The sequence below is a fragment of the Oryza sativa genome, chromosome 1 (genome assembly GCF_034140825.1).
Source record: "Oryza sativa Japonica Group chromosome 1, ASM3414082v1".
Taxonomy (NCBI): Eukaryota; Viridiplantae; Streptophyta; class Magnoliopsida; order Poales; family Poaceae; genus Oryza; species Oryza sativa.
This window is the reverse complement of record NC_089035.1, coordinates 28,775,354-28,799,504: the sequence shown is the minus strand read 5'-3', so window position 1 is coordinate 28,799,504 and position 24,151 is coordinate 28,775,354. Positions and strand designations below refer to the sequence as shown.

The 24,151-nt window shown below is 41.8% G+C and overlaps 1 protein-coding gene and 1 pseudogene across 3 annotated transcripts; both read right to left on the bottom strand.

Annotated features, from left to right (window-relative positions):
- Positions 1 to 648: 648 nt before the first annotated feature.
- LOC136355471 (actin-related protein 2-like) lies at positions 649 to 10,630 on the bottom strand (annotated as a pseudogene).
- Positions 10,631 to 18,117: 7,487 nt separating this feature from the next.
- Positions 18,118 to 23,592, bottom strand: LOC4324142 (uncharacterized). Of its 3 annotated transcripts, XM_015757461.3 has the most exons (12): positions 23,184 to 23,592; positions 20,906 to 21,211; positions 20,469 to 20,756; positions 20,211 to 20,321; positions 20,089 to 20,127; positions 19,801 to 19,891; positions 19,492 to 19,560; positions 19,225 to 19,302; positions 18,990 to 19,079; positions 18,769 to 18,819; positions 18,448 to 18,666; positions 18,118 to 18,335 (listed from the first exon to the last, which is right to left on the bottom strand). In XM_015757461.3, exons 2-12 carry the CDS (start codon positions 21,013 to 21,015, stop codon positions 18,216 to 18,218), a joined length of 1,266 nt encoding a protein of 421 aa, XP_015612947.1. In that variant the 5' UTR covers positions 21,016 to 21,211; positions 23,184 to 23,592; the 3' UTR covers positions 18,118 to 18,215. The 3 variants fall into 3 exon arrangements, 2 of the variants coding, with proteins under 2 accessions (XP_015612947.1, XP_015612953.1); XM_015757467.3 differs by lacking the exon at positions 20,089 to 20,127; XR_010738972.1 differs by lacking the exon at positions 18,118 to 18,335 and having other exon boundaries at positions 18,592 to 18,679; positions 18,769 to 19,079.
- Between the last annotated feature and the right edge of the window lie 559 nt (positions 23,593 to 24,151).

The window sequence follows — 24,151 nt, the reverse complement described above, 5'->3', positions numbered from 1 at the left end:
TCATGGGTGATTCCTCTTCTTTTGGTATAAGTAGATTTAAAGTTAAAAATTTGAGAGTAAAGATGATATATGATTTTATTGATGCTTTGCTTTTTCATTGGTTTATACATAAAATGATAAGCATGTTATATGACTTCTACATCATCGAAATATTTTTACTCATATCTCTTTGCATTTAATTATTTATAATGTCTTTGTGAGTACATAAGTACTCACTATTGCATAATTTGACATATAGAAGAATCGTGTTTTGAAGAAGCCCCAGAAGGTAGCAAGGTCTACAACAGCGACGAGTTTTTCTAGGCTTGCTCTACACTTGAGCTTTTGCCTGTGGAGTTTAGTAGTTTGGAATTTCCTTGAATTTCAAATAAGGATTTTAGTTTGGATCTTTTTACCTTTAAGAGTTGTAATAGCTAGTCTTATGTAAAACAAATTTGAAATAATTGAAAGTTGTTCTGTATATCAATCTGTGCGTGATCAAAATCATAGACAATCACGAGTGGATATTTGGGACACCGAGCCTAAATTGGTTGTCCCCACATATGGTTTCCTTTTTTCTGCAACAGAACAGAGAGAATTAACCTTTCACATCCGTAGTTGATGAGAATCTAGCTAGGATCATAGGAACTGCATGTTTCCACTCGAGGGCTATGTCTGTCCACACTTCCTTAGGCACGCAAGCTAGGTTTCTTCCTGGTATTCTTGTCTGTAATATCCAGAAATTAGGATTCCAGTGAGTACTGCACGACCCAGGTAAAACCATGTGTTTTCTTTGTGGCGAATCCTCCATCCATAAACACAATTTCTTCAACCCAGCCATATATCTTTGTTTCCCTTCACAGCCACATGAAGATAGTGTTCAAGCATTAATCTCTAGCCAACTTGAAGTTGGCAGACCAGGATACATGCATGGTACTTCCTCCACTCAGGACGGTACGATATATGTTGATAAATTGTCATACATCCTGTTGTCGAAGTCCATTTCATGAACGCAACGGAACGCCATATTTGCCATTCCATCAACCTCAACATCTATGAGTTCAGGAGTGAAAAGAGCCCCAGGAGCTCAAAACCGTTCAGTGCCCACTTTGATTATATTATGATGAGGATGTTAGGTCCCGATCATCCAATAGGTATTGATAACTATCAATTTGGCGGAAACTTGACTCACACTCTTGAGCCCCGCAATCGTAGCACCACGTCTCCTCTGGTTATCAACCGTGCCAAAACCGTTGACCTCGCCGAGAAGGCTGATCCCTGCAAGCGAATCGAAGAACACAAATGCATATGAATGATTAAGCACTCGAATTTAGGGTTCCACAAACCGATCTAGCGGCGAAACTGTTTCTTGACAGATTAATCTAAGCAAAATCCGACTCTAAACGGTGACGGCTACTAAATAAATATGATTAGGAACGTCCTAGGGTTGCCCTAGGGTGCACCCCCTTGGGCTAAGCCCACGACACAATTACAAGGCCCAAAACCCAAACCAGATTTGGACTGGATGAGATACATAGCTTGTTTTTGCAGATTCCCAACAGCTCGGTTGGAATTTTGACGTGGGACTAAAACCATCTAAAAGTACACTCCATAAGCTTTCCAACAAGTACTCATGGGCTCCAAATTCCTTCTAGATCAGCTGCTAGGTCCGTTTGAAGTTCATGCTGTCAGGAGGCCCGAATCCGAATCCAAAACGTGTAGAACTTTATATCTTGTCTTCTATGGACCAAAAGTGAAGTGGTGAGATGGAAGTGGACCTGGAGAAGGTCTTGGTTTGGTCCCCAATCAACTTCTTTAATGTCACGCCCGGAAGTTTCCCCTTTCCGTTGCTTTAAAAAAAATTTGTTAAATAAATCGTCCGGAGAAATTGTTCTAATTAACCTAGAGTTGAATCCCTAATTAATAAATGCAATTAATAATTGGAAATGGCATTGTGGGATTTTTCTTGGGTTCCACATGTCACAATTGATTAACGGGATTTTTAGTGGAATTTTCAGAGCCCTATAAATAATTTTAACCCATTAAAATTCATAAACTGCAATATTAAATCCCAGGGAAATTCCTTTTTCCTTTTCTTTTTCTTTCCCTTCTTTTTCTTTGTTGGGCCGTCGGCCCAACCTCCCTCCTGCGCGCCCTCTTTGCTGGGCCGGCCTGCTCCTCCCTTTCCCTCCCCGAAGTCCTCCCTCCCTCCCTCTCTCCTTCCGGCGCCGACAGGTGGGGCCCACCTGTCGGTCGTCTCCCACCTCCAGCCGTTGAAGCTGGAGCTCCAACCGCCGCTCCCACGTCGCCGTCCGCGTCTCCCGCGCCCACTCCGCGTCCACGCGCCGTGCCCACATCGTCGCCCGCCGCTCCTCCGCCTTTCCTGCTCACGCGCGCGCCCGCAAATCGGCGGGATTCGATTTGAATCCCGTCCCCTTTCTCTCTCCACTCTTCCACGTCTCCGGCCAAATAGGGGCCATCCCCGGCCGTTTCCGCCCCTCCCGTGCCCTAGAAATCGCTCCCCCGAGCCTCCTTTCCCCCTTTCCGCTCTCGCCGCCCTCTCACGTGCCTCCTATCATGCTCGCGCCGCTCGCCGCTAGCGCCGCCGCTTGCCGCCACCTTCGGCCGCGTGCCGCCGCCGCTAGAGTCGCCGCCGTGCCAATCCGCCTCCGCCGTTAGCTTCGCCGCCGCAAGAGCTTTCCCGACCGCCGCCTCGCGTTGCCGGAATCCCATCGGAACGCATCTCCCCTCGCGAGCCAGTGAGTTTTTCCCTCCCCTCCGCCCCCGGTCGTCAATGGCGTCCGCCGTGGTCATTTTCCCTACTCCTAACTCCTCTCCTCCCCTCCTCTAGGTGTCGCCACCGCTCGTCCGCCCCTCCTCTCGCCAGGTCGTCGTCGCCGCCTTCGCCTTCCGCTCCGGCCGCTGTGTCGCCGGTAAGGCCTCCCGCCTCCTATTTTAGCCTTTCCTCTCTTTCCTCCCGCTACCGCCGCGCCGCCACCCTTCGGCCGTGAGCCGCCACTTCCACGTCGGTCGCCGTCGTCTGCGCCTTCGCCGGCTGCTGCCGCTGGCCGGTCGCCGGTCGCCGGCCGCCGCCGTGTGCCATGCCCGGGCTGGCCTTAGCGCCGCCTGTCCCCAGCCGCCCGATCAGCCCTCGGCCGATTGTGGCCGTCCATCCCATGGCCCGCGTGGCCAGCCACGTGGTGCCACGTCGGCGCCACGTGGTACACCACCACACCGGCCCCGTGGACCCGGTCCACGGTGGACCACCCCCTTTGAGCCGCTGACCCGTGGGCCCCACCTGTCGGCGCTGCCCCCCCCCCCTCGCTAACATCAGCCCTGGGTATTATTGCGCAATAAATCGAATAAGGATATTCCTTTATTAGTAAAAACACAGTTTATCTTCTAAAATTCATAAGTAATTCATCCGAGCTCCGTTTAAGTCCATTCAAGTCTCAGTAAATTCATAAAAATCCCTAGAATCTATTAAAAATGGTTTTGTTTCCTGTTTCAGTAGTCTTATAGCATGTTTTGCTGTTTGTCGCGTAGATTTCGGCTGTTTCGTCGATCCGCGGTTTCTTGAAGACGTTGCTGAGGTCTCATCAGTGCGAGAGCAAGGCAAGTCATGCATTACAATTGATCATATTGTACCCAATTTACAAATATCCCGCATTTCTATTAAATGTTGCATTCTTTTACAATGTCACGTGGGATGGGTCCTATTACTCAGCCATATATTGATTACCTTATGCCATTGATAACTTGGGTATCAAAATGACTAGATGTTGGTTTAGGAAATGCTTAGTCATGCTTAGCTCAACTAGTACACAAATGGGGATCACATTATTACAGACTTTGACTATTAGCATAGTTTTGGTTTGGTGCCACCGTAATGGTGTTAGTTAATTAAAATACACTGATTGGTGGGCTGTGGGTGCATGGTTTTGCTGGTCGCACTCATGACAATTAAGGACCGGTTCACGGGAAACCCTGGGAGACTTACCGTGCTTACCACAAGCGGGAGTGGGTAACTGCTTAATCTGAAGTATAGCTCGACCCTTTCCTAGGCACCGGTGGCGAGGGTGGGCGTAATGGAGTTGGGTCGGCCGGGGTGTCCGGTTATCCAGCTGCCGGATTCACCATGGTGCAAGAGGGGACCGCCCACTGCCTTTTGAGGGGTAGGGATGAAACCTTAGCGTGGTGTGGATGGTTAGGGGAGGGTTATGCGGAGGGTCTTGTCACGATTTCCCCCTTTGCAGTATCATGGTGATACTTCGGGGCATGGCGACATGTGTGGAATCGTGTCTTGTGGGTACAGTTGTACACCTCTGGCCAGAGTAAAACTATTCGAATAGCCGTGCTCGCGGTTATGGGCGATCAACCAGATTCACCGTGATTAGTCTTACCCTAGTTTAGCTTAATGAACTGGTGTAGTTCAGGTGGTTGGTTGGGCCTGTTGCAACGTGGTGTAGCGTTGGACAGTAATTGGTTAATATTGATTAATTACTACAACTGTTTTACTGCTTTCAACTTCTGATTTTAAATGCCTGCTTTATGCAAAAGAACCTTTAGCCTCCTTTGGATATATCCTGCATCATACCTCCTCTTCCGGTATGACTTGCTGAGTACAGTGGGTAGTACTCAATCTTGATCTCTTTTCCCCCACACCAGAGCTAAAGATTTTCCTAGTGGGAGCTGTTTTGTCGAAGTTGGTTTCGTCGCTGCCGTCAAGGATTGCCTGTGGAGTGGAGTCGCCCCGCTGCTGAAGTCAAGCTTCCCGGTTTAGCTCGCTTTTATCTTTTCCGCTGCATTTGTAATCTTTTCTATTTTTGTAAGACGTGGATCTGTATGTCAACAATTGTCGTTTGTGTACCCTGGCTGGTCCTGGACAAGGATTTAATGCACATTCAGCTTAGAAATTCTGGTTCGTGAATTTCTGGGCGTGACATTTAATCATCCATGCATTCCTTACACACGGTCTCTTTTCTTCCACCCAAGCAAGTACCTCTGCAAACGAAAACACACAACACTCATTGTGTAGCGATGTTTGTTCAAATATATAACAAGTAAATCTAATATAGAACATATGCATCTTTGGTTGATTAATGCATAAGGTAGTCATGGTTATATCCGAGCTAGTTGTGTCCTCATCATATTACCCTTCCATCTGGAACTAGAAGAGTGTGCTTTTGATAAGGATAGTGTTTTCAAGTCCTAGCTCGTATTCATTCACGCTTGTAATCATAGCTTAAATAGCATATATAGCTTCAATTTAATTATTTCCCGGACTGTCTCAAAGTCGGCAGATCGATTCATTCCTTTCATAATATGTGGATAAGAGAATCCATCAAACTAGTACCGGCACCATATAAGTGACACCATCATCACTAGAGTGTATGAGAAGTTGAGAACTCCAGTGAGCAAATTGCAACCCTCGAGTATATAGTGAAAGAACAGCTTGGACCTACCCCAGCTACCTAGCAAGCTGAAAGTTTTTATTTCTCAAACAGTGTATCAAAACATTTCTTTTTTCACAGGATTGAGTGGTGGATCTGTCAGTAGAACCTTACACTTCAATGAATCAAATTTCAGCTCACTAGCTACTGTAAATGCATGATCCCACCAGATGTAGGAATTTCTACCTGGCCGGATGAGCTGATGAACAAACACATAGGAGCAGATAGATGTAGGTGACGAACACATGGGATTCAATGTTGATGAACTACAAATTCCCTAAAAGTTGATGAACTATAGCTCTCCCAATGACACATGGGAACGACAGCTCTCCTCATTGATGAACTAATAATAATAAAATTATTTTGTGTATTTACTTAATTACCTTAAATGTTGGATCGATCCACGAGCTAGGAGAGTTGTCGCCGGGGAGAGGGTCACTGCCTCGCCGGGGGTCGATTGGTGGGAGTCGGAGGGGTGAGGATCGAGGACTCAACTCAGCACCGACGAGCACCGGCCGAAGTCGGAGCTAGCGGAGGGGCGAGGAGGAGGAGGAGGACGTACAACTGAGAGTCTGATATGGTTTCTCGTGGAGGAGAACCCCATGGAGCTGCGACATGGAAAGATGATGGAGGCGGTGCATCCATGGAACGACAGTGAGGAGAGGCCAAGTTCCCATGCAGCAAATGAAGTCTGACTTATGGTTGTTTCGAGGGGATTCAGTGTTTGGGAAGCTTCACAAGTATTTTTCATTCAATTATTGTAGATGATGGCATGCACATTACATAGCTTATGTAGGTAGTAGGGTGGATCCAACGTGTGTGTGGGGAGGGGGGACTTAAGTCCCCCTACCTCGTTGGATCACCATTAAGAGAAGAGGAGGAAGAGTAGGGGGCTGGAGGAAGAAGAAGGGAATAAGCTCCCCTTCCATTCTTTTCCTAGATCCGCCCTAGGTAGTGTTGTTGAATTTAGTTGCAGCATGTATAGCTGGGAGCATATCAACATGTTCTTTGTAACAATACTAGCTACAGTTTTTTATTCTTTCTCCAACGCCTAATAATAGTTCTTTTTATTTATGGGAAATACATTCAGTGCTGCTAGCAAACAATTTTTTCCAACAAAAATAAAAGAATAGGCAATGAATGATTTGGTAGACAATATCATGGTCAGAGAGCCAATAATAGAATGTGAGCAATTAGGGTTAAAAAGTTTGGTGACAATTGATGAGTTACATTTCTAGCCTTACTTCTAAATTCATTTTTTTCCGTGAAGTAATTCAAGAAGCATTGACATGCCATTTAGGCCATCTGCACTTCTTATCAGTGCCCAACGGTGTTTCTAGGCAAAAAAAAACATTTATCTATTTGGCACTTTTTGTTGTTATAGGTAGTGTTTGTGGAAATTACTTTATATTAAAACTATTTAAGGTAGATTCATAAAGATGAAGATAATAGAGCCAACATTGAGTGTGAGTTGCAGAACGCATAAAAACCAGAGTGCCATGAGCATGGTCTTGCTGTATTGATCATGGCGGTGATGCAACTCTTCATTTTATTTTTGTTTATTTACCTTAGTCCTAATCAATAAATCATGTTTGATTGCCCCCATAATGGAATGTACTATGTTTCTGCATTTTGGTGAATTGCTGAAATCCTCCCTTATGGGCATTGATTTTGTCTTCAAGGTTTATGCATGATCAGTTTGAACTTATCTCTACATAGAAGAAAACAACAAGCTCAAAAAGGATTGTATGACTGAGGTGCATATGGTGTGCTCTTGAACATAAATTAAAAATAGAATTATTTCCGATAGACCAAGCTAATAGGAAATATTGATGGTTTTTATCTTGTTTTATCCGGTTGATCGGATTGATCATACTTTATCTGAATGTAGGAATGTTTCAGATGATAACATCATACTACATCATGTTTTAAGGCAATTGATTTATTGTGCATAATACTAAGGAACCTTTCACTTTCAGTGTAAAACTGTAAATATGAATGCCCATGTCTCGGTTGCCTTTTGGCGGATGTGTTACCCATTATATATTGAGTTTGATCCCACCCTGCCATTCAAGTTAACATGCCATGTCTTGGTTTATTAGACTCATATACTGTCATATGTGATAATGTTTCTTTTTAAAAAAACTAAAATTTAGTTAGAATTACATAAAAAGTTTATAAACTATATGTTTCATCCCCACTTTTGATAAATTCCAGACTCTGCACCTGCTAGTTACTCCCTTCATCCCACTAAGGCACAATCAAACTTAGTGCGGTCTCCAAAACTAATATTTGACTTTAAATTGCTCATATACTATAATGTTTGTAGCAACAAAATCATAATCATATGAAAGTAAGGCCCTGTTCCAGAACCCAACAGAGGGGGAGATAAAGTTTTGGATTTTCGTGGCACGCTTTTTCAAAATGCTAAACGGTGCGTTTCGTATGAAAATTTTCTATATGAAAGTTGTTCTAAAATATTAGATTAATCCATTTTTCAAGTTTGTAATAATTAAAACTCAATTAATCATAAGCTATTACCACCTCGTTTTACGTAAAACACTTAATCTCCATCTTCATCTTCAGGAGATTCAAACACAGCCTAAATGCAAAAGTTAATCTAATAATACTATTTTCATCAAATAAAATTTAGTATAATAAAATAATTATTGGTGAAACATTAAAGTGTTGAATCTTAAAATATGTGCACGCCTTATTCAGTGCGAACAAGGGAATACAACTTAATTAGAAGCGAGGTAAGCTACAGAGCATATTAAGTTTTTTTATCACATCTCTAATCATATATTTAAGTGATTTTACCACATCTTCTCTAATCATATCGTAGTGAGACGTAGATGTCTGCATGGTAACATAAACCCTCCCTAGTTGAGTAGACGTAGCCACGTAGGTGAGATACTTAATTACCACTCAAGTCCTCAACACGGATACATATATAGATGTGTACTTAGAGCATTATAGTCCTCAACACAAGAAGATATAAATGTGCATATATAACACTACTAGTCCTTAGCACGAGGTGACATAGATATTTTTCAGACTCTAGTCCTCAATACGAGAAATCTGAGATGCAAGAAGCCGTAGTATGCCTAGCGCCTTGACTGCACTAAGAGCGCCAACAAATATCGATAGCACCACGTCAATTATGTAGCATTTGCATACAGCCATGCTAACATGAGATGTTCTCCAGCAAACATGACAGTGGCCAAGGCTAGCAAAAATGACAGTGGCCAATGCTAGCAAACATGACAGTGGCCAAGACTGCATTACTCATGCCCTACGTGCAACACATGAGCACCTACATGGAAACACTTCTTGGGGCATATACATCGTACATAATCTTTTCTATCTAGTACATTTTGAGTTACAACTGAGCAAATTAAATAGTGAACAAAAAATGATTATTTATTATCTTGAAGGATGAAGTCTGAGAAAAGATGTTTGCATATGGTCGTCTGGTGCCCATAAACACCACTAGGTGGTGAGGATTATCGAGTTGATCCTCGCTGCATGAACAACAATCTTTAGATCCATTGTTGCATGTTAATTGCTTGTTGTCAATATTAATAATAATATTGGAGCCTAACATTGAGAAAAAAAAAAGAAAACAATGGAGAAAAAGATGATATGAAGAAAACAAAAAGGATAAAAATAAAGAAGAGGAAGATATTAGTAAAAAAAAAGAGAGTGACTCCTTGTCGAGAGATAATGCATTATCAACGAAACAAATATAGTTTGACTTTTTTTGTTTTTTTCCTTACACAGTTATATTATCAGTAAAAATATGTGATGTATTCATATGCATATTGTGAACAAAAAAATGAAATATATTTAATGCGGGTTGTGTCCATAGTGGCTGCTAGGCTACAACATGGCGCCAACAAGTATCTAAAAAAAATAGGTAAACAAACAACAATATATACTCATGTTTCGACAAGTAATGTTTATTGTGAGGGCGCGGGGTGCTAGGCCCCCTTGTCAAGGCAGACGGGCAGACGGGTGGAGCTAGACCGTTGTCTGGTGCTAATTCGTCATTCAGGTGTCGTGCGGTTGTTAGCTGCCATTAAACCCAATTTCGACCACTAATTACCCCAAATAGAAAAAATAATAATATCGGTGAAGAAAACAAAAGGGAAAAAAAATAAGAAGAGGCAGATAGTAAAAAAAAAAGTGGTGACTGCTTATAGAGAGATAATGCATTATGAACAAAAACAAATATAGTTTGACTCCTTTCAAAAAAAATATAGTTTCACCCCTTTTTTCCTTACATAATTATATTATTAGTAGAAATATGTGATGTGTTCATATGCATATTGCCAACAGAAAATGAAATATACATACCTAATGTGGGTTGTGTTGCTAGGCTATAAGATGACACCAACAAGTATTCTGAAAAAATAAGGACAACAAACAACATTGTATACTCATTTTTGGATAAGTATGTTCATTGTGAGTGCAGGGGAGTGGGGGAGGGGGGCATAGGCCCCCTTGGCAAAGCAGACGGGTGGAGCTACACCATTGTCTGGTCGTAGATATACCACGAAGAGAGGGTGTGGTGGTGTTCTAGTGGAATACTAATCCGTCATTCAGGTGCCGTGTGTTGTTAGCTGCCAATTAAACCCCAATCACTAATTACCCCTCCAATCCTCAACATAAGGATAAATATATAAATGTGTACTTTGAGAATTATAGTCCTCAACATAAGTAAATATAGATATGCATATATATAACACTACTAGTCCTCAACATGAGGTGACATTGATATATATGTAGACTCTAGTCCTTTGCACGAGAAATCGGGGATGCAAAAAGCCGCAGCATGCCTAGCGCCTTTACGGCACTAAGAGCGCTAACAAATAATGCCTAGCGCCTTTTCAGCACTAAGAGCGCTAACAAATATTGATAGCACCACCATGTCAATTACGTACCATTTGCATCCAGCCATGCTAACACAGAGATGGTGTTCTCCAGCAAATACGTGCTACTCATGCCCTACGTGCAACACATGAGCACATACATTAAAACAAATAGCAATTAACGAAATTAAGGAGTCATTTGAGGAAAAAAATGAGTTAAAATGAGAGAGAAGCACTTATCAATTGAAATGCATATTATAGATGAGAATATAAAGTGAAACAAATTTATTTGAGTTGTGATCATACCATGTTCACCATGACCATCGCAGTGAGCAATGCAGTCGATATGGGTCCCACCTCATACAAGATCGGATCTGCTGCTTGGAGGAGCAACTCTAACACACCTCAGATTATCTCAAACCACATGGGCACAAACATCAAACCACGTCAGATATGGTCGTCTAGTGCCCATAAACACCACTACAATGGTGAGGATCATCGAGCTGATCCTCGCTGCATGAACGGCAATTTTTTGATCCATAGTTCCTTGTTAATTGCTTGTTGTCAATAGTAAAAATAATTTTGGAGCCTAACATTGAAAAAAAAGGAAAACAAATAGAGAAAAAACTGATACTAGTGAAGAAAACAAAAGAGAAAAAATAAAGAAGAGGCAGATATCAATAAAGAAGAGGGTTAATTGAATCCATGCCATTATAAATTTGCTAGTTTTGAAAAATACCATTACTATTTGCATAATTGGAACCATGCCACTGGAAAACATTCAAAATCAGATCTATGCCACTTTGTATGTTTGAAACCCATTTTGAATCGTTTTCTATCTACCGTATTTTCATATAGACCAAAATACCCCTGCCTCTTACAACTGAACAGCAACACGATACTTGCTCTTGTCAACTCTGCAATTTGATGCCTCGGATACAATCAAAATTTTATATCTAATATCTAAAATCGCTGCTGCTAAATTGCTGTCGTCGGCCACTCCAATAAATGGTTAAATCAGGTGTACAAAATTACAGAGGAAAAAAAAGGAAAAGAAGAAAAGAGGGCGGTGGAGGAGTCGCCGTGGAGGGGTCACTGTCCACGATGACAGCTCGAGCCGGCCAGCTGCAGCCCATCCGCTACATCGTCGTCAGCACCAGCAGGAGCAGGAGCAGCATGGAGGTCGCCACTGGATCTGCTCTCACCACACGCGAGCTCGCCGCCGCCGCAGGGCTGCACGTCGCTTCCACCAGACACGGCCAGCCGATCTCGTGCAATGCCGCAGACGGCAGAACCCCGGCCGGCAGCTACCGCCCTCCGCCCTTTCTACGCCGTCATCGTCATCACCGCAGCTCGCTCAACTGCCATCGCCATTGCTGCTGGGCACTTGCATCGGGCAGGATGAGGAATCGATTTGGGGCTAGGGCTGTTGGATTTGGGGGTATTTTGGTCCATATAAAAATACAGTAGACAAAAAACGATTCATACCGGGTATCAAGTGTATAGCATGTCATGGATACAATTTTTGTTGTGTTGGAATGGCATGGTTCCAATTATACAAATAGTAATGGTATTTTTCAAAACTAGCAAATTTATAATGGCATGGATCCAATTAACCCAGAAGAAAAAGAAAAAAAGATAGTGACTCATTGTAGAGAGAGAATGTATTATGTATAAAAATAAATATAGTTTGACCTTTTTTTGTTTTTCCATAACACAATTATATGATCAGTAGAAATATGTGATGTGTTCATATGCATATTGCCAACAAAAAATTGAAGCAAACTGACCTAGGGAGGGATCGATCGTCCAACGACACGTGGCCAGACCGGTCGATGAAACATTAATCACTAACTTTGTTAAATGTTTTAGCTTACTTATGAAAATGATTAAAAAAGATGCAAAATTAAAAAGTATTGATTGCAATACCAAGCACTACAAAAAAAGTTCGTCTATCGACTAAATACATAAAAAATAGTACATTTCACAAAACTATAGATTTTTTTTCACAATTTATCACAAAACTACAAATTTAAGAGCATGTCTCACAAAACTATAGATTTATTGTATCCGTTTATCACAAAATTACAGGTACTTTGTACAATCTATCACAAAACTACAGATTTAAGAACTTGTTTCACAAAACTATAGATTTAGTGTATTCGTTTATCACAAAACTACACATTTAGCGTCGTCATTTATCACAAAACTACAGATTTAGTGTATCCATTAGCACAAAACTACAGGTTTTAACAATGCTAAAACTTGTAGTTTTGTGATAATGAAGTCACTAAACATGTAGTTTTGTGATATATTGTGCAAAGTACATGTAGTTTTGTGATAAAAGAAGACACTGAATCAGTAGTTTTGTGAAACAAATTCTTAAATATGTAGTTTTGTGATAGATTGTGTAAAGTATACGTAGTTTTATGAAATTTAATCGAAAAAATTATAAAAATAAAATTTAAAATGTGCAAAATGTTCAAATTTGAGTTGAAACATTGTTTTTCATAAGTTAAAACATGAAATTTGAATGGTTGATACTAGGGGTGGACAGGAAGCTCGTAGCTCGTTAGCTCGCTCGGCTTGTGACAAGCTCGGCTCGGCTCGGCTCGTTTGATTTTCCTAACGAGCCGAGCTGGCATTTTAGCTCGTTAGAGGTAACGAGCCAGCTCGAGCTGGCTCCTGAGCCGCTCGCGAGCCTTAACGAGCCAAGGCACATGAGCTGTGGGCATTTGGAATTGGATTTTGGCAGAGATTGGAGGCCCAACAGCCCAACTCGGCAGCCAAAAAACCATAGTGACCTTGACCTATTCTCTCCCCAGATCCCGATCTGGCGTCACCGCGTCAACTCCATCCCCTTCTCTCGTTCTCATCCTCCCCGCTGCCAGCCGCCACCACCAAGCGCCGCCGCCATTCGCCACTGCCAAGCGCCAGCCGCCGCCACCACTTCCCCAGCCGCAAGAAGGCGCAGGCCACAGCGCCGTCGAACCCGGCCTTCTCCACGGCGGACGGCGTCGCCTCCAAGGACCTCTCCACTCCGCCGCCGCACCCCAACTCCTCCCTCTCCATCAACATCTTCCTCCTCACCCTGTCGCCGCGCCTGCACATCTGCCCGCGCCGTGCCATCGTCGTCGTGTGGATCTCCATCGCCATCGTCATCGTCGTCGGCGGCGGCGTCGCCTCCAAGGACCTCCACATCAACCCGGCCCAACTCCTCCCTCGCCAGCCGCTAGGTCCCTCCTCTTCTGTTGCCGGCTGGATGGTTTGGATGGGTTGGCTCGCGAGCCTAACGAGCTAGCTCGAGCTTTCAAACGAGCCGAGTCGAGCTGGGTTTCTAGCTCGTTACGATAACAAACCGAGCCGAGCTAGCTCGTTATCCTAACGAGCTTGACCGAGCCAAGCCGAGCCGAGCCGGCTCGTTATCCACCCCTAGTTGATACACATATCTTTTTATCATAAATATAATCACGTAAGATCTTATTGTAAAGATTTAATTGCGATGAATATAATGGCATGATTGAATCTTGGATCGGCTAAGTAGTTTAAGGAGAAAAAACATTTCAAAATTGCTAAAAACAAATACATGCATGCATGTTGTCAGGGTTACGGATGAGGCATACCTTCTATCCTTGGGGTTAGGCAGCATACGAATATGGTATACCCAAGTATACAAGAAGGTTACCTTAGTCTTAAGGAATTAGGCTGATGTATAAAGAAACCAACTCCCCAAATAAAAGGTGTTAGAATCCTATTTGGAGGGGATGCGGATTTATGATTCGTATGTGTAAGATATTCTCTGAGTTCTACTTGGAAGCCAAGGTATTCAGGGGTATAAATACAAGGCCCTAGGGGGTACGGGACCATCAAATCGACTATAAGCCAGCTCGCCAATTGATCTCGTCAAGTCGATCTTGAGAACAGTCTAATCGGTACTCGTCGGTTCTATTCTTCTCTACTGTAATCTTTGTAGCTCTTTTCATAATTCGATATAAACTAGATTATGAATATTATCTTACGAGGGCCTGCAAAGGTGCATTTCTAGAGAGAGAATTAGCTACTCACGCAACAGAGCACCTGTTTGTTTTCTTATCTGTACCCGGCGCTCGAACGGGAGCAATTCTCGTGTGCTACAGCAAGCCGCATAAGTGTTAGGTTTAATTGGGCATTTGGCCCACTAAATTAAATTAAATAAACTAGTAGTAATATGCTCGTACTAATGCAATGGTAATATTTTGGTAATGTAAAACATGATTATATCTTTTAAGAGCATAATCACAACCAAAATTTAGAATCTATCTATATCGGAAAAATATAATCTGTCGAACAAATTTTATACATCATAAAACTTACAAAAATAAAACAATCTTATTAACAAAAGAAATGCATAAAAAGGTACCAGAGCAATTGGTAAATCAGGATACACATGAAACTTAAGTCCTCCCCCAATTTAAGTCACGTGTGTTTAGTCCACATAGAGAGATGAACCGACTTAGGGTATGTACAATGGTTATCATTAGTGGTTTTTTAGCATTGTTAATTAGGAATACTTATTGACATGGAAGAAAGAGAAAAAGGGAGAGACAAACATCGTTGTTATGCATAACAACGGCTTAACAATGACTCTTAATCACTATAATATAGAAATATGGTTGCATGAGAGTAAAAAAATAGAAAGAATATTAACAAAAAGAATATTTTTTGAGTTAATGATTAGAGCCTTCGTCGTCTCAACTATTGTAAAGACATTGTCTCTAAATAATCTTATATTGTTTAAGAGACCATACCCGTCTCTACCATTTAACATGCCCTTAATTGTGGAATTGCACAGACAAAAGAGAAACCACATTTACCACACGCATACATCCTTCTCGCTAGCATGGTCAGCCTATCTTCGGTTTTGCCATTTACTCCCTCCGTCCCAAAAAACATTAACATAGGTCATATTTAGTTCTCAAAATAAAAAAAAATTAACATAGGTCATGTTTAGTTCTCAAAATAAAAATTTTCACGCTGTCACATCGAATGTTTGGACATATACGTAGAGTATTAAATGTAGGAAAAAAAAAGCAATTACATAGATTACATGTAAATTGCGAGACAGATCTTTTAAGTCTAATCGCGCCATGATTTGACAATGTGGTGCTACAGTAAATATTTGCTAATGGCAGATTAATTAGGCTTAATAAATTCAACTCGCAGTTTTCTAGTGGAATCTGTAATTTGTTTTGTTATTAGACTACGTTTAATACTTCAAATGTGTATCCGTATATCCGATGTGACAACCAAACCCAAGATTTTTTTCCCAACTAAACAAGGCCCTAGTACGAATCTATCCAAATTCATCGTACTAGAATATATCTAGAATATGTCGTATACAGTCTTATATTTATTTTTTATGGGATAGAGGGAGTACAGTGCATGACTGTTGTTGACATAATCTTCCATTTATGTTGCACTTGCTGTTGAACTAAAAAAAAAAGAGGTTTACACTGCACGATTTGTTTTGACGCAAAGCCTTTTGCCTTCGTCTGTTGCTCCAATATAGAAGTAAATGGAACTATGGAAGTAAAACAGGTGGTTGTTATTCTAATCTCGATTGCTAGTAATTCTTTTTCTAGCAACTTTTTTTCCACTATTCATATGAGTTCTGCCGGATATATTAAGAAAGAGAATTGACCCACTTTATAAGTGAAATTGGGCTTAAAAACCTTACAACCTAACCCGCAAATCCACACAAACAGAAAACAAAGAAATGTGTGTGGCGACAGAACAACTGAGACACGGTGCAAGTAATCGTTGCCAAGCTCTTCCTGACAAATTCTCTTCATCTTCACGAGTAACCCAATAAAAACTGAAGGATTTTTCACAATTGAGATCTCATCTCAAGAGAACACACGTACTATTGCTTATACGGACTAGGGTCTTCCCTTCTCGGTGTCTACGCGCACGAACACTAGGAGAGAAGCCTTCGAAACATTTGCCTCCCCGATCTTGCACCGAGAGAAAGTGCGAATCGAGTTTTTGGAGCGCAATATACTCGACTGCTCGCTGTTCTACGTGAACGACTACTCCACGACTGCTCACTGATCTACGGGAACGACCACGTTGCCCAATGCCCATGGCGAACAACAACGTTCCAAGGCATGGTGACCAATAACAACAATGATGGCAACCACAGTGGTTTCGCATCTACTGCTGTTGTGGCTGTACCGTACCTTCCTGTACATTCTTTCTTCTATAGTTCCGGTGAATTTGCTTCTTAAGAGATAGACATGCAGTTTCCTCTTTCTTCCAATGCTACGTGTCTACTTTACTTATCCTGCTACTTATACTTCTATTTTAAAGAATCGGAGCTAGACCGTGTAAATTTCATTGAATATTGTAGGGGAAAAAATCATTTGTAATTGTACAAGTATAAAGGTAAAACTGTAATAGAAAAGAAGGCTATATAAGATGAGTTCTTATCATCGTTTCACTCTTGCTAGGGTCCAAGTTTTGGAATTCGTGGATTGAAGTAGATGTGGGACACATCACCAAGCTAAGCTGCTCGCGTGCTACCCAGATTGTCAACATGTTTCATATATTATTCTTGTGTATATATATTCCATTGGTAGGTGAATAGTCGTTTCCAATATGTGCCAACAAAAGGCAGTAGGAGTTATTTGACCAGCCTCCAGCCATAGGTTGCTAGCCTATAGTACAAAATAAGCTAGGCAAAGTGTAAGCTAAGCTTCTAGATAGATGAGCATCCCAGCAAATATGCCATCCGAACATCCATCGAGAAAATAGCGGCTAGCAGAAGAAAAACGCCCTCCAGTAGATACCCTATCCCACCCTCCAAATTTAACGCATCATCTATCCGAGAGAAAAAAATGCTAAATTTGGCATTCCTCTCTCCTCACGCTATCCTGCAACTGCCAGCACCCAGACCAAATTTGTGCCCCCATCCGGATCAATTCCCCGTCCACCGCCGTCGTCGCAGGTCGGCCTTGCCCCATCCGAATCGACTCCTCGCAAAGACTGGGTGGTGGTGGCAGCGGACCATCGGTGGGAGAAGGAGAGAGATGGACTCGTCGGGAGGAGGGTGGAGAGAGATAGGTATACCAGAAGGATAGCGTCGCCGCTTGCATCCGTGTCCGTCGGCCGCCGCCTGCCTCCTCCGCGCTCGTCGGCCGCCGCTGCCGCTTCCGCACCCGCCGGCTGCCTCCCGCCGTCGGCCACTTGCGCCGCTCCTCCGCCCCTTGCGCCACTCGTACCACTCCTTCGATCGCACCGCCCCTCGCCCAGCCGCTCTTCCGACTGCGTCGCCCCTCCGATCAGCCCTCGTCCTCCCCGTCCTCTCGGCACCGGCGGTAGAGAAGAGATAAAGGTGGGAAGATTTTTTTTTTTTAGAGTGGTGATAAATAAGTGGTAGTTGTAAAATATTAGTAAAATATATGATGTTGGTATATAAAGGATGTAATATGGATGATCTGTTAAGTGAAAAGTAATATGGAGTAGAAATCTTTTTGGATGACTATCTAAATGGGAGTACGAAGGATGAAATTTAGATGAGCTGCTGGGATGCTCAGATAACCATTCTGTGGTTCATGTTAATGGAGACAGGAATTGCGCTTTGTTGGCGGATTCAACTACTCCCTCTGTATTTTTAACTAACTTCATATATTTAGAAGTATGCACTCTATGTGGTTTGTGAGCTTTTTCACTAGCGACAGCCACGCCACAGGATTCACAGGAATAGTGTGCAGGCATCTGCTATCATATAGGATCCTAAGATGAGTTATTTTTTAGGAGTCGTGCAAAATGTCTAGTCGCCTCAGAAATGGTTGTATTCCAAGCGTCGTTTTCCGTTGGATATGAGTACCACATATTGCTACAATGCATGTCCTTGTTCTGCTTTCAATAGTCAAGCTATCAAATGCGTCCACAATCTACTTCTCTCCGGGCAGGCCCTTGCTAACACATCCTCCAGGCTCCCCAACGAATGTAGCCTTTCTTCCAGCTTTAGTTTCACAGCCGGAACTTGCTGCAAGTAACAACATGCCCATGCTTAGTTTTTTTTTTTTTCAAATGTTGATCATTCGTGAAGAGGAGGATATATCACTTGTTTTTAGTTTCAAACGTTTATATGGGGTTACCTTTGATATCCAGAGAATGTAGAGGGCTGCAAGTTCAGATTGGACACATGCCTCACCAAATTCATCGGCAGGGGCATTCAGGCAGTCTGACAGGAGGTATATCTCCTGGACTAGGAAGAGATCCACCAGCGATGTGCCTGCAGCACACTCTGTTTCCTCACTGCTGAGCAAGAACTTCATCCACCATTGTGAGAGGAACCTACGATGGATCCACAAAGACTACACCAACACACTAGCACAATCAACATAGGGGAACAACATTCACTAGAAATTATGGCACTAACATAAAAATGTCACAATCATGATGGGCAAACTTCAAACCTCTCTCCCTTGGTAGCGCCTGATAAGTTTCTCATTCCACGTCAGTTCCTCCTGTCAGATGCAATTACTCAAGCACCAGAGTAATTTGTGTTTCTCAAATAAAATGAAATGCACAGGCGAGTTTTTCCTTTGTAACAGATGTACAATGAAAAACAGAGGGAAAGATGGCACAAGGGGAACCATAGTGAAGCAGGTATAGATTTTAATGAAATACAACATACCTTCCACAGTAAATGAACTTCTGACTTCCTATCAAGGGAATCTTCTGTGTCCTCTACATGGCAACTGTCTAGTAATGCAAGCAGTAGGGACTGCAAACAATCAATAAAATGACATGTTTGAGACAGCTCAAACGATATGCCACAGGTTGTTCAATATGCAAATGTTGAGTGGGATACAAGTTTGCTTTGGAAGTAGTAATTAGTACTAGCTACACAAATAAGGGCAGGGACTAACCCGTCGGTAGTGAAAACAACAGTTGTCAGCGACATGTAACTCGTTCCATCTTGTTGATTTCTTTAACTCATTCAGAACCTTTAACAGAAATTAGATGCTGATGAGGATAAGCATGAACTGATAACAGACAGGCAGAAATTTTGTAGGGTTTTTGCAATATAACAAAAGTCCTAACCTAGCTACCATGGTGGTGCTCAGAAGTTTGCACATAAGATTAAGAAAAGTGGACAAAGAATTTTTAGCAGCTTGATTTTCCTTTACCCATACCTGTTCTCTTGTCATGTAGGGAATAAGCCAGCAGCGATGCCTCCACGCACGGTAGTTCATCTTTGATTTCTGCATAAAGGATCAAACTATCTTGTTGTACACTGTTTATCACTACAAGTGTGAAATGTCAAAGTAATTTAATAACCACCCGGCAAAAAAAAGTAATTTAATAACCAGTTAAATAAGGAACTGTGTGAAATGCTAATATGATGAGTTCGGATAATTATCTGCTAGGAAATGAAGGTTCCGTAAAGTAGATGGGAATAATTCTATTAACATCCCAAAGAAGTAAATATTTATAAGTATGACCTCTGCTATCTGTTTCACTAGTACAGATTCCATCTCTATAAGCTCCGACACATCCTGGTTGTGCTCTGAAACCTTCTTGATCACCCATCTCCTGTAGTAGGCAATCAATTTAAAGTTTAAACTGTAAACTGTGTGGGCATGGGCAAAATCAACATAATATTTCTGTGCTGCCCAAATAAAATCCAGCCCCAACGAGTTTTTTACAGCGGTCCTCGGAAGAATGGGAGGTATTGAAATGTAGAGGAACTCATAAATAATCATGGGGCATATATCTCAAGATTATCATACCTGTTGGTCATAGGCATCCATTTTTTTCCTAAAAAATCCCTAAATTATTTAAGAGGTGACCTGAAAGAGTTTCCCCAAATTCCATAATTTGACAACTTGACAAGTGAAAAGACAAGCTGTACCTATGGCTCCAGGTGCTTTCGTTTTTTGGTGAGTATGAAAGGATCAGAGCACACAATTGCAGCTCATCCTTGAGCTTAGTGAAATCATAATTCACTGATAGCACTATCTTCCTGCCAAAAGAAAAGAAGCATAAAACAACCACGTGGAATCCCTTCCAGGCAGTGATGAACCTTATTTCCAACTTAATCAAAGTCACATCCTTCTAGCTATGAAAGATGCAATCTTTTAGCGATACCGTGATAGGTTGACAGCATTACCTTGAGTTCCATGCGGTGAGCATGTCAGGGCAAAGAATGAGCAGTGCCTTGCTGTGCCTCATCAGATCAGTTTCCATGAATGAACCATCCTTGGCTGCTGCTGAATTGGAGTATGCATGCTGTGCAGCACGGTAGAGCTTAGGTAAGATTTCCGTGGATATGGCAAGCTTATGGTCTTTGCACCACAGGTATCTCTGAGGACATTCAGGTACTTCAAATGTCCAATTACTAGTCTGGCTGTGTTCTAGTGACTGGAACTGTGTCGGGTGCAAGAACCCCACTTCATCTCTGCATGAATGCTCATCAGAGAGTTAAAAACAGCCAAATTACGCAGGAAATTGAATTTCAAAAAAAAAATTGTGTTGCAGAATGCAAGAAGTGAGGACAAGAAAATGCGTGCAGGGAGAAATTTGAATGGAGAAACCAAATGTGATTACATGAGGGAATCTTGATGGAGGATTTGCTCAAAGTGGTGGAGGATACCCTCCCCGAGCTGCGCCACTTCCTCTTGCTTGGCTGCCAAAGCTGTTGCTGCTTCTTGTTCCATTGCTCTCCTCACTCTTCTCTGTTCTTGTGAAATCTGTGCTAGTGCAGCCAAAGGGGCGCGTGTCCTCAAGAGTGAGCTTCCTCAATGGCTTCTCAGTGCTTTGGGGTATCTGCGTCACACCAGATCCACCCCAGCCAGTGGCAAACCGAGGATCTTTACCCTTTGTGTTCTGACGCCTCAAGTGCCAAATCAAAGTCTTCATGCACATAAATACAACAAAGGTCTTAATTTATGAAAAGTACAGTTAGAATCAAGTTTTACATAGCACAAACGATGAAATTTAATCACATTTATCACTGTGGCGCTTTTCCATAGCACAGAAACGCTCGATCACATAATCGGTAATCACTAATCTTAAAAAAAGACTCTCTCAGTGAAGTTATTAAATGAATTTACCAATCTTTACGCCTTGAACCTCTTGTCACTTCGCATATCCTCAACGAAGTTATTAAAATGAAACGAAGTCTCATAATGTACATACTTGAGAATTCACTGGGATAAGACTTGACAAGACTAATAATTTTGTCTTTGTCATATGGGAGTTTATTGGGTTCAAAGCTGGCATACAAACAAGCAACGCCATATCTACCTTGCTAAAGAAACAAAGAATGCCCAAATTCCTCTTAATATTTGATTAACAAAGTGTTTGTGCGTTGCAACAGGAAAAAATACAATAACCATAAACACTAAAACAATGGGAAAAATTAAAATAACAATTGAACTTTTCTGAAATTCCTCAAACCATATTCAAAAATAAATGAAGTGACATGACAGTTATATATGTTAGCGAAAATTCCCAAGGTTCACCAGTAATTGTTGAATAAGGTCAGTGAACCACAGCACCCACCCCTAACTCTGTTCCTTACCACAGTGCACTGATCACATATACAACCTTTGCAATCTGTTCTCAGGTAAACTCCAGATGTACTAAAAACTAACATAAACTTCTTTATGGTGTGTAAGCATGAAATGGAGCTTAATTTCTGCAAAATACATGTCCCTTATAATTTTCTTCTTCTATGGAATTACTCCTTTACATGTCTCTTTGATGAGCAAATGGAGCTTAATTTCTGCAAAATACATGTCCCTTATAATTTTCTTCTTCTATGGAATTACTACTTTACATGTCTCTTTGATGAGCAATTGCAGCACTGAACTAAGCTAAATAGATTAATTTGACAGTTTTCAGTTGCCAGCTACCATATCGCACAAAGCCCTTGACATGATACCACACACAACAACTTTGAGAAGAATCAATCCAAGCCCAAAATTTTAATATATGTTCTTGTCGATCAGGATGTTAGATTTAATATTTTTGAGGAGACCAGATTAAGATGGATCAAGTAGAGCTCATTTTTTTCTTGTACCAAATAGATTGAGGTGACATGGAAATTAGCTTTAATCTTATCCCTTTTTGAATGCTTAGGACATCCTTAATTAATTATAGTATTATATTTCTAAAAATTAAAGTTTGTGTTAAGTCTTTTTTTTAGAAATTGTAGGGAAAGGTATAATGCTTGACGCCTTGACCTATCACATATGGCTTGTTGAGATGTTCAATATCTCAACTTGTTATAAATTTTGATGTTTCGTCTGAAAGTAAAACTCAAATTTACATGATTGCTGGGTAACAATGAAAATTTTATTGAAAAAACAAAGGGAAATACCAATATGTGCTCTCCATCAAGATATCTAATTCCTAATTTGCCTTCAGCACTTTCTAGTGTTTTCAGAAAAGAAAGTTTACATTTACTAACTTTGACATGGGTATTTGACTTTAAGGATATATATAATTCCAGGATGAGATTTAAGCACCTCCAAGATATATAATTCCTCAACATCAATTCGTCATTTAAGCACTTCCAAGATATTACAGCATGAAATTTGATTATGGAACTATAGACAGATAACTTTGCCATGGCAATCATCATGATATGAGCAACGTATCTGAGAGAAAAATCAAGCTTATAAGAAAACCAGTCAAGCAAATGGGAGATCTCATTCACTGCATGCCTAATTTGCTTCTTCTAAGTTAAATTGTTTGCATGTGCTGGCTTGAACTATTTCCTCTATATCAGCACCCGCTGACCACATTTGCATGGCCTTTTCTGAACCCAACTTACAGACCTTCAAGAATTTGCATTTAGTTGTGTTTTAGTACTCATTACCTTGCGATTCGCAATCTGAGGTGGAAGCCGGAGTGGTGGGCCGCGGCGGCTGAGGCGGGGAGGCGTGGGCTCGTGGGGAGGAGATGGCGACTCGTTGCCGGCCTACCCCCAGCTCCGTCTTCTCTGAACTTGCCGTAGGGGAGGGGAGACGTGGCTGAGCGCCACTGTGTAGTCATGTGGCCATCTGGGAGATGGAGGAGGTGTGCTGAGGCCGCACGGATGCCGACTACGGGGATGGAGAGTACGAGAAGCGGCAGCAGGGCTAGGAAGGTGGTGGAGGAGGAGGAGGTGGAGGCGGTGGCTGCGGCGGGTGAGGAAGCGGTGGTGGCGGGCGGCGAGGTGGTGCCCGTGCGGCGTGCCCCCGCAATCTCGTCGCGGTTTGGGGGCGGAGTAAACCTTTTTTTTCTACGCCAGGGATGTGAAAGGATCTGATTGCAAATGAACTTTCTTGAGGAGTCAATCAGATGATCGAACGGTTAGAATCATCTGGAGAGGAAATCGGACGCTACATATTTGTTGATGACGTTGAGCGGTAGTTTTGTGAGAAGGGTTTAGATTAGGTGATTTTTGCCCCCGAACCAATGAGAAAAGTTGGACGGGCAGCCTCTGACAAACTGATACACATGCACCTATCTAAGAAAATGTATCTCTATCTCCAACCATATAATATACATCTTTAATGATATTTAAAACGAATTTTCTCTCAAATTACTTATCTAATCTACAATTCGATCACACCGTTATATTCGTTGTAATTAAATCTTTACAACAAGATGTCGCATGATTATATTCTAATAAAAAATAATCATATGATTCAATCCATTAACACTTTTTGTTTCATACGTAATAGGACATGTTTCAACATGTGTCTTCAGCGTATTTCACAAAATTCACAAAACTAATTGTTACTATTCTCTGTCCTCTCTCTCCACCTCATGCATGCATGCATGCATTTTAGCTAGTTTCAA